Below are 12,036 nucleotides of genomic sequence, written 5' to 3'. Positions count from 1 at the left end.
ACTAGATAATTCCCTTACGAGAGAAATCTCTTACGAGAGAAATCTCTTACGAGAGAAATCTCTTACGAGAGAAATCTCTTACGAGAGAAATCTCTTACGAGAGAAATCTCTTACGAGAGAAATCTCTTACGAGAGAAATCTCTTACGAGAGAAATCTCTTACGAGAGAAATCTCTTACGAGAGAAATCTCTTACGAGAGAAATCTCTTACGAGAGAAATCTCTTACGAGAGAAATCTCTTACTAGATAATTCCCTTACGAGAGAAATCTCTTACTAGATAAATCTCTTACTAGAGATTTCCCTTACGAGAGAAATCTCTTACGAGAGAAATCTCTTACTAGATAATTCCCTTACGAGAGAAATCTCTTACTAGATAATTCCCTTACGAGAGAAATCTCTTACGAGAGAAATCTCTTACGAGAGAAATCTCTTACGAGAGAAATCTCTTACGAGAGAAATCTCTTACGAGAGAAATCTCTTACGAGAGAAATCTCTTACGAGAGAAATCTCTTACGAGAGAAATCTCTTACGAGAGAAATCTCTTACGAGAGAAATCTCTTACGAGAGAAATCTCTTACGAGAGAAATCTCTTACGAGAGAAATCTCTTACGAGAGAAATCTCTTACGAGAGAAATCTCTTACGAGAGAAATCTCTTACGAGAGAAATCTCTTACGAGAGAAATCTCTTACGAGAGAAATCTCTTACGAGAGAAATCTCTTACGAGAGAAATCTCTTACGAGAGAAATCTCTTACGAGAGAAATCTCTTACGAGAGAAATCTCTTACGAGAGAAATCTCTTACGAGAGAAATCTCTTACGAGAGAAATCTCTTACGAGAGAAATCTCTTACGAGAGAAATCTCTTACGAGAGAAATCTCTTACGAGAGAAATCTCTTACGAGAGAAATCTCTTACGAGAGAAATCTCTTACGAGAGAAATCTCTTACGAGAGAAATCTCTTACGAGAGAAATCTCTTACGAGAGAAATCTCTTACGAGAGAAATCTCTTACGAGAGAAATCTCTTACGAGAGAAATCTCTTACGAGAGAAATCTCTTACTAGATAAATCTCTTACTAGAGATTTCCCTTACGAGAGAAATCTCTTACGAGAGAAATCTCTTACGAGAGAAATCTCTTACGAGAGAAATCTCTTACGAGAGAAATCTCTTACGAGAGAAATCTCTTACGAGAGAAATCTCTTACGAGAGAAATCTCTTACGAGAGAAATCTCTTACGAGAGAAATCTCTTACGAGAGAAATCTCTTACGAGAGAAATCTCTTACGAGAGAAATCTCTTACGAGAGAAATCTCTTACGAGAGAAATCTCTTACGAGAGAAATCTCTTACGAGAGAAATCTCTTACGAGAGAAATCTCTTACGAGAGAAATCTCTTACTAGATAAATCTCTTACGAGAGAAATCTCTAACGAGAGAAATCTCTTACGAGAGAAATCTCTTACGAGAGAAATCTCTTACGAGAGAAATCTCTTACGAGAGAAATCTCTTACTAGATAAATCTCTTACTAGATAATTCCCTTACGAGAGAAATCTCTTACTAGATAATTCCCTTACGAGAGAAATCTCTTACGAGAGAAATCTCTTACGAGAGAAATCTCTTACGAGAGAAATCTCTTACGAGAGAAATCTCTTACGAGAGAAATCTCTTACGAGAGAAATCTCTTACGAGAGAAATCTCTTACGAGAGAAATCTCTTACTAGATAAATCTCTTACTAGATAAATCTCTTACTAGATAATTCCCTTACGAGAGAAATCTCTTACTAGATAATTCCCTTACGAGAGAAATCTCTTACGAGAGAAATCTCTTACGAGAGAAATCTCTTACGAGAGAAATCTCTTACGAGAGAAATCTCTTACTAGATAATTCCCTTACGAGAGAAATCTCTTACTAGATAAATCTCTTACTAGAGATTTCCCTTACGAGAGAAATCTCTTACTAGAGATTTCCCTTACGAGAGAAATCTCTTACGAGAGAAATCTCTTACTAGATAATTCCCTTACGAGAGAAATCTCTTACGAGAGAAATCTCTTACTAGATAATTCCCTTACGAGAGAAATCTCTTACGAGAGAAATCTCTTACGAGAGAAATCTCTTACGAGAGAAATCTCTTACGAGAGAAATCTCTTACGAGAGAAATCTCTTACGAGAGAAATCTCTTACGAGAGAAATCTCTTACTAGATAATTCCCTTACGAGAGAAATCTCTTACTAGATAAATCTCTTACTAGAGATTTCCCTTACGAGAGATTTCCCTTACGAGAGAAATCTCTTACGAGAGAAATCTCTTACTAGATAAATCTCTTACTAGATAATTCCCTTACGAGAGAAATCTCTTACTAGAGATTTCCCTTACGAGAGAAATCTCTTACGAGAGAAATCTCTTACGAGATAAATCTCTTACGAGAGAAATCTCTTACGAGAGAAATCTCTTACGAGAGAAATCTCTTACGAGAGAAATCTCTTACGAGAGAAATCTCTTACGAGAGAAATCTCTTACGAGAGAAATCTCTTACGAGAGAAATCTCTTACGAGAGAAATCTCTTACGAGAGAAATCTCTTACGAGAGAAATCTCTTACGAGAGAAATCTCTTACGAGAGAAATCTCTTACGAGAGAAATCTCTTACGAGAGAAATCTCTTACGAGAGAAATCTCTTACGAGAGAAATCTCTTACTAGATAAATCTCTTACTAGATAAATCTCTTACTAGATAATTCCCTTACGAGAGAAATCTCTTACTAGATAATTCCCTTACGAGAGAAATCTCTTACGAGATAAACCTCTTACGAGAAAAGTATCCGATAAATCTGCCTAGTGCCTACACTGTTTATGATTTTTAAATAGTGCAGGGCGAAATACATTATATATATATTAGTTTTCGAATATATTTGAAAAAAAAGGTTTTTATATAACTATCTATCCAAACGGAGTATAATTTTTACATTTTACAAACGTTAGACGAAGTAATAATACTCGCTGTTTGGCGTTAAATTCTAGACAATTGACAACGTACTCGAACTTGCGAAAGTACGTGTTGCATTTATTCGTGGACAGTTCTAGATAGATACATATCTCGAAGATATATATTATGACTTGGGCTTAATATACTCATCACTAAACAGACAAAAATTAAAACCACGCATACATGTTTTAATATAATTTTAAAATGCACACAAACCTGATAACAACGTTGATGGTGTCGTATTCCCCATAGTCGTCATCGGTGCCGTTGGACAGAGGCATAGAATCCACGGATCCCGGCGTACCGGGCCTTCCCAAAAAAAAACACAAATTAAATTAAAACTATTATTCTATTTACACAAACGCGCAACTCATTTAACTAGAAACTTTTATTATGTCAGCCGACTTTGGGGTTATAGTTATCGGTAATATTTAGCGGGAGGCCAGCGAAACTCTCTAGCACGCTACGCGGCTACACAAAACGCACGTGTGGTCAGAGTGGAAGAAATGAGTCGAAGAGAGCCGGACAACAATGCTATTTACGTCGCCATGACAACCCCTCCTAAATAGCCTCGATCCAAAGAAAAACGCACGCAAATTTATACGGCTTCCCGCAAAAATCAACTGGGACTTGGACTATTTATTAAACGGTATATTGCGAATGCTCCATATATCGTGATATTATTTATATCAATTATTAGTTAGGGGTTTTTTATGTTGGAGTTTATTCTATCGCAACGCCCCCTTTGGTTCGCCATTGAAACATAGATAGGTAGCGGCTGAAGCAGACGCTATTTTTTTTTATTAAAGTTATTCGTAAATTTAACTTTATTAATAATAATACTTGCATTTTAATATAATTTTGGCATCGTTTGCTTATATTTTGATAAGTTTATTTAAGAAAAACATTTTTATGACTTTTTAATTTGTCTGTAGCAGACGCTAGGTCATAGGCGCTACCTCGGAGAAGCTAACACCGTTACGCCACCTAGACTCGTTTCGGTCGCGAAGAGCAAAAAATAAAGGAAACCCGGTTAAAATATGACCTTGAACCATGTCTTCAAGGTCATTCAAAAACTATCTCAAGAACCGTTGGGTTTACAGATTTGGTTCCAATTAGAAAGTTGTTGCTCTACGTATTATTAGTTCACATAACTTTGATTTGACCAAATTTGACCAATCAGAATCCGATAAATTAAAGGTTAATGAATTCAGTGTTTGATAATAAATAATCTGATTAGTTTTAATGCGACGAAATCAAATAAATACCGAATAGTTCACAACGGTTCAATTATGCCACCATCGGCTATACGATACACGCTTGAGCTCATTTAACGACGGAGTTCAATTATTTTAAAACTTGTTGTCATGACAACCAATCTTATAGAAATCGGGTTCAATTCATTAATCTTCAATTTCTCGGCTTCTGATTGGTCAAATTTGGTCAACCCACTAACATTTTGCACTCATGTTTCGCCCAAAAAGGTTCTTAGTCGCCTTTGTTTAAATTAAATCTGGACGTCGACATAGGTAATTTTGTGTAATTTGATCTTTAAAATTAACTTTTAATATTTAAAAACTCGCCAAATTCTCGAAACAGATCTACATAATGCTAGTGAAATAATTTGGCCGAAAATTCAATAACTTTGGAGTTTAATAATAATAACTTCCGTTTTTACATGCGCCGCGGAAATATTTTACTAAACCGATCGATGGCTTTTTTAATCGTAATTTTCAATTATCGAATAACTCTAGCATAAGTAATTACCTTAATTTAACATTAACTATATAAATGACAATAAGATAGATCGACAGATATCGTAATCGGTGTTTAAATCTGTAGCTTTGACTGTACTAAAGTGATTACGTAATCGATTTCATATTTATCGTACACGTCGATAATTTCGGTCTAAATTTTGGGACCTACGATAATATACGATAACTTTTAAATTAAATGAAAACCTCTAAAAGTTTTCAATCGGTCGAGCATTTAAGTGTTAATAAAAAAATTTATTTCAAAAGTTTAAATGTAAAATTTAATAAAAGTTCTGCTACTACATGGAGGTCAAATAAAATAAAGTAAAATTTATTATCGGTAACTTTCGGACCGCGGTCCTTCGTCAGCCGTTATTACAAACCCATTAATTAATTAATTAAGCTACCGATAATAAATTTTATTTTATTTTATTTGACCTCCATGTAGTAGCAGAACTTTTATTAAATTTTACATTAGTGTTGTAAGTCGGAAAATTTTCCGGAAAATGACCGACGCTTTTTTTCTGTAAAATTTTCCGTATTTTTCCGAAAAAAATAAAAAAGTTTTCATTCCATGATTAGTTTAATATATTGTTTGCAAATTGAAATAAAGCGGTATTTTCGCCTCTAGACTAGTTTATACTGATTAACAATGTAACGCTATTAATGTTTTGTAGTATGTTTACTGATATTAGACATTTTATATCTATAAAAAGCTAAAAACATTAAAAACCCTTAAAAAAGTTAAAGGGTAATTTATGTTTCAAATTTTTATTTTTCCGGAAAATTAACAACACTAAAGAAAGGCTTAAATATCTATCCATGTACACAGATATTTTTCTAAAGATATCGACTTAACTATTATTATCAATGTATTCAATGACGGATGAGATATTAGAAAGAAATTTTTTTAAATAATATACATAATCTTAAAAAATTAGAGCTGTACATTTTCTTGCTTAAGTTTTAAGTATATGAATTTTTGGATAAAAAAATACTGGCCCGTGCCCCCACAGAAATGTTTTCCGATCGCCGCCGCTGCACCCTCCTACGCTTTGTAACCCGGCCACCTGAGTTAATGGCTTTAAAAGTCGCTTGATGACTTAGGCCTAAGGTGGTGCCTTGGGTATTATAATTATTAATTATTATTATCATTTATGGACTACTTTTTCGGTTTCGTTACGAAATTTTTATTTTAAGTGAAATTTCTGGCCAATTCTCGGGCAAGAAAACTCTATTGATAGTGAGCCGGACTAGCTTTTCTAGAAAAGTTTCCACATTTTATTTTTCCGGAAAATTAACATCCCTATTTTACATTAAGATATATCGACCATGGAACAAAATATTAGTATTTATAATCAAAAGTTTAAAGTCAGTATTTCACGAAATATTCTAATTTCCCGCCAGTTTTTTTTCCTCCGATTCCTATAGATGTAATTTGGCGCCAAAACTCACTTCTAAGTCCTAACAGTGGTTGTAGAAGGTTATTTAGGGTTATTTATCATTGTACAGGCTGCTGCTAGAATTATTTTTAAAGTTTGAGTAAACTTTGAAGAAGCAAAGGTTTGTTCGCAGTACTTAATCGAATTTTTTTTTATAACAAAATATTATTTATAGTGAAAAAGCGATACCTCAATATTGCGTTAATATTCTTTTTATAATATTGTTCTTTTTTTTTAACAAATACTCTATTTTGATAAGATACATTAGCTAATATCGACTTCAGAGTTCGCTGATTTAAATCAAATTGAAAAATTAAAATACCTCGAAAATCTGAGCAAACTAAAATATTAAATAGTAATTAAGTCATTTAATTAGGGTATAAAAGCAAGTAAATAAGCCTGCTATAACTCACAATGTAAAGGTACTGGCACGCGCAATAACGTCCTTTTGACATCGGTCAATCAGCGGACCCAAAAATTTAAAAATTATTTTAATCCTTGCGTTATTGAAAAAGGTTACCATGGAAACGAAATCACGTGATCTCGATGCACGAGCTGATCTTTAGATTTACCAGTTATCACTAACTTCCGTTTTCCATTACTAGTAAAGTTAATGACGCGTATTTCGTCACTGAGTTGGAAATGACGTAATTTACGTCATAATTAATGTTACATATGGTTAAGCAGCTGAAAGGACACGCTTTTCAATTGTCTAATAGAAAAAAGGGGAAAATGCTTTCCCATTGGTGGAAGTATATTAAACCACCTAGTACTTGTTAGTGGCGCCATCTAAGACCCCCTAAATTAAGTCACATATACTCAAATATAATACCACCATAAATATTTAAATTATCTAATTTCATTCAAAATGAAGGTAATTTATTTATGGCTTTTACGTCTAGAAAACTAATCATAACATTATAAATTAATGCAAGAAAATATTTATTTATATAATAGTGCTTTCTATAAAGTAACGTGGCGTTCTTGTTGAAATGTTGCTCTTACGTCACAGTCTCTTACTTTTACAAGTCTACGAGCGCGCGCTACAGTCGCCAGAGGAATATAGATTTTTCGAGCGCGCGTGCAAATCGCTCGTGCGAAGAATACACAAATAAAGCTGGGTCTTGTGACGTAAAAGCAACATTTTAACAAGTTGGGCAAGACCACTTTTTATTTTATAAAATCAACTATTAAGGTGAAACACTACGTTGAAAAATATGCGACTTGCATAAGTAAATTTGGTTTATAATTATTTAAAATGGGTAAAAATTTGGTAAATGCAAGTAAATTAACCAAATTTGAGTTCAGCTAGGCTAGCTAGGCTAATACCCTTGGCACCGCCTTACGCCCAAGTCATCTTGCGACTTTTAATGCCTTTAAACAGGTGGCCGGGTTACAATGCGTATAGGACTTTAATTTACCTAAATTTTGTTTTTTTTATGTCATTTACCTAAAATTAACCACTTTACTTGAATTTTTCCAATGTACAATGTTTTTGATATAATTTATTTTTTAATATTTAAAATTTTTTTCAATCAGCGATTTCTCCATGTTAATTTCCATAGGGAAAATTAGTTTTTAAATTTAGAGGTCGGTGTTTGAATAAGAAATTATACGATTGTTTATATTTATCCATAACCGAGAATTATTCAGAAATATTTGAAAAAAATTATTAATTTTGCATGTTAAATCGTTGTTTAATCGTATAATTTATTCGTATAAATCAAATAATACTAATTTTAATGATTAATTGAAATGTTTGCGGTTAATTTATTTGTTCCGCCGACCTCTAGTTTTAATTATTCAAAAACATTTTTGGTTGCCATGGCAAAACTAAAGCACTTCGATTTTTTTCCTTTTGGGAAATTTTAAGTTACATTAAGGTCTATTTATCCCCCGAATTTAAGCCAAATCAGTGAAAATCACCTCGGGTAGTCTCCTTGTCAGTTATAGGACCTTTAAAACCAAAGAAGTAACTAGTTATTATTTACCGATTTCAGTCATCGCGTGATCCAAACGAAAAATATTGTATTGCTATTTTTGCGGCTAGTCAGGGTACACGAAGAAGTAAAATGAGATTGGACCATACTAACGCCCAGGTTAATAGTCTAAGGGCTAAAATCTATGTTTACTCGTCGTGTTCCCTGGTTTATCGTAGCCAATTCCGTAAAATACTAGCTACTTTCTTAAGCTCGCGTGAGCTACTTTGAATAAAGTAGAATTGAAATCGTGTACAATAAGTAATTTTAAACTCAGAACTGATTTAGCAGCTTGTGTTACTTGATCACTGTTCGTCTATAGCGACAATTTTACTGAAAGGCAGTGTATTCTCAAGAGCCAATATTTTTGCAAAACGATGTTGAAGTTAATATTTACCAAACCGTGTTAATTGGACAAGATTTGAAAAACATTATATAATTAAAAATTTCAACGATTTACTGTACACTATCAAACACTTAATTGTTTAAAAAAATATAAAGGTTAACGTTCGGCTAGTTTGGCGAGTACGCCGCCGTTCTCAAACGGTTATACAATAAAATGTTTTATAGTGTACAGTAAAGCCCAGTTCACACTACACGATTAATTGGGCCACTTAATTGAAACCAACTAATTGTAAGCAAGAAAATTGTACAGTGTGAACAGAAAAGTTCGAGCAATGGTTACAATTTTTCTGTTCACACTATTCAATTTTATTGCTTACAATTAGTTGGTTTCAATTAAGTGGCCCAATTAATTGTAAAGTGTGAACTGGGCTTTCATCGTTGAAAGTTTTAATTATTTAAGGTAAATTTTACACTAGTCGGAGTAATACAATCATAATATTTGAAAAACGGCCTGTTTTAGTGACCGAGGCTTAGCTCGAAATATTTAAATTAGTAATTTTCATAAACATCTGTTTGATTAGACAAAACTAAATGATAATATTAATAATATACAGGGTGCTTCAAAAGGTGATGCAAAAATGTTAAGGAGTTGTAGGGGGTGAGTTGAGAAGTATGCCTGTTTTTCCACATTTTCCTACCATGAGTTAAAAGAGCGCCCGAGAGCTTCAAAATGTGCCCTACTAGCCCCTGGAAGTAGGCTGCAACGAGCGCACAACCAAGCAGCAGGAAAACGCGAACATTAAGGTTTTGGTTCGAGTGATAGGTTAAAAAGGAATTTGTAAACAAATCGAGGTAACAAGCGTACAAAAGTAAACTTAAACAGTATTTAAAGTCGCTGCTGCTTGGTTTTGCGCTTGTTGCAGCTTACACTCTTTGAAGCTCTCTGGCGCTCTTTTCGACTCATCTTAGGAAAATGGGGAAAACAGGCATACTTCTCAACTCACCTCGTACAACTCCTTCACATTTTTGCATCACCTTTTGAAACACCCTGTATACCTTTATTAATATATATGTACATATTCTGTAATAGAAGAGCTACTTTTAAAGAATAACGATTAACGAGTAATTTTCTTCGCCGGGTAAAATGCGAAATCTTGATGGGGCGTGTGAACGGAAACGCAACGTATTTTGCAAACCAAAATTCGAAACTATGCTCACCAACAAAGTTGGGGGAAAATGTTGGCTTGTTTGAATAGTTGTTTGTCGGTGAGCAAATGGGGCGTTGAGAAGGAGCAGTCAGTTATCGCGGTTGGATCAATAATCGATACAAAAACGTTATTCCGAAAAGGCCTTCTTCTTTTTATTCGAATAAAATGTGTGTTAACATCTACTCGGAAAATATAGATATTTGGTTGTTCTTTTGAGGCTAAGTAGGTTAGTTAAAACATGGGCCAACTACTACAGGACTATACTAACAAGGAGACTACCCGAGGTGGTTATCACCGATTTGGTTGAAATTCAGGGGTTATTTAGACCTTATGGTAGTATGAAAATTGCCAAAGGGAAAAGTTGCAATGGGCTTTAGTTTTCCCATGGCAACCCAAAATGTTCTTCAAAATCCGGAATTTTTTTCTAAATCTCGAAATTCAGCAAGAAATACCGAAATCCGACGAGAAATCGAGAAATCCGACGAGAAATCGAGAAATCCGACGATAAATCGAGAAATCCGACGATAAATTGAGAAATCCGACGATAAATCGAGAAATCCGACGATAAATCGAGAATTCCGACGATAAATCGAGAAATCCGACGATAAATGGAGAAATCCGACGATAAATCGAGAATTTCGACGATAAATCGAGAATATCGACGATAAATCGAGAATTCCGACGATAAATCGAGAAATCCGACGATAAATCGAGAATTCCGACGATAAATCGAGAAATCCGACGATAAATCGAGAATTCCGACGATAAATCGAGAAATCCGACGATAAATCGAGAATTCCGACGATAAATCGAGAAATCCGACGATAAATCGAGAATTCCGACGATAAATCGAGAATATCGACGATAAATCGAGAATTCCGACGATAAATCGAGAAATCCGACGATAAATGGAGAAATCCGACGATAAATCGAGAATTCCGACGATAAATCGAGAAATCCGACGATAAATCGAGAATTCCGACGATAAATCGAGAAATCCGACGATAAATCGAGAATTCCGACGATAAATCGAGAAATCCGACGATAAATCGAGAATTCCGACGATAAATCGAGAATTCCGACGATAAATTGAGAAATCGGACAAGAAATCGCGAAATCAAACAATAAATCCCTAAATCCGACGTGAAATCTTGAAATCCCGTACAATCAAAGGCCAATTAAAGAGCCGCTCTTATCGTACAGGTGGTTTCATTTCCGCAACGCAATAGTGACAATTCAGTGGGTGGAGCTTAAAGCCCCGTCCCTGCGATCGGATAATTGAATTCCCCACGAATTAACACTGGAGCATGCAACCTCTTAGTACTACCAACGCCAATTTCCTAGATAGAGTGATGGACCCGGATATAAGCTACAAACTCTTAAACAACTGTTAAAAATATGATTATTTGAATATAAATATTTTCAATTTGAATTTCAAATTTAAAGTAACACAGTAAGTAATACCATAAGTTAATGATTAACTTATGGTAATACTTCATTCATAAAAAAAAAATTGTAACGATAAACTTAGCAATAGACAGACAACCTTCGATTTTTCTATGTAAATTATGATGGTAATTTTATTAGTGAGCTTGAGTGCATAGTCCCTTGTTGCTGTGAAGCTGCTCTTATTTACAAATAAAGCCGATAAAACAACGGCAGACGGCCAACCCCATCTAGTGATGAGTTAAATAAGCTTCTCGTATGTATGCAAAATAAATGTTCTATAAATAGTTAAATACAACCAAGAATGTATTTATTTATATTTAGGAAGAATGATTATGTTGCGACAATCGCCGGGCACGCTGAACGCCTTTCCCCCGTCTCGCGCGGGGGGAAAGACATAACGTCACCGGCGTTTGATTTCCATCGCGTTAGGTGACGTAAATTTTAAGCAGCCAATGAAATACCGGGACTATTCGTTTTATTTTGAGCGGAGGAGCGTACTGGGGGGACCAACGGGTGGATTGAGAGAAAGGCTAAAAACCATCTCGACATAGACATTCTCCCTAGATATAATTCAATACATTCTTGATAAAAATTAATAAATAATTGAGTTATATTAAATTAATTAAGTAAAGGTTAAATAAAGAATTAAGTTATACTAACTTAATTAAGTAAAGGTAAAATAAAGAATTCAATAAAACTTAAGAAATTATTTAGTAAATGTTAAATATATAACTAAGTAAATGTTAAATAAATAACGAAGTAAATGTTAAATAAATAATTTAGTTAATTTTAAATAAATAATTTAGTAAATGTTAAATAAATAATTTAGTTAATGTTAAAAAAACAATGAAATAACTATGAAATAATTATTTAATGATAAAT

The 12,036-nt window shown here is 34.0% G+C and overlaps 1 protein-coding gene across 1 annotated transcript in view; it reads right to left on the bottom strand.

Moving 5' to 3' along the window:
- Klp54D (Kinesin-like protein at 54D) overlaps positions 1 to 12,036 on the bottom strand; it is an 81,662-nt gene that overhangs the window by 54,278 nt on the left and 15,348 nt on the right. Inside the window, exon 2 of the mRNA XM_090165069.1 lies at positions 3,194 to 3,286. Coding sequence (XP_090021195.1) covers positions 3,194 to 3,286 — 93 coding nt within the window. The remainder of the gene's footprint in view (positions 1 to 3,193; positions 3,287 to 12,036) is intronic.

The sequence above is a fragment of the Leiobunum rupestre genome, chromosome 2 (genome assembly GCF_980474605.1).
Source record: "Leiobunum rupestre chromosome 2, qqLeiRupe1.1.hap1, whole genome shotgun sequence".
Classification (NCBI taxonomy): Eukaryota; Metazoa; Arthropoda; class Arachnida; order Opiliones; family Sclerosomatidae; genus Leiobunum; species Leiobunum rupestre.
This window is presented reverse-complemented; position numbering and strand designations above follow the sequence as displayed.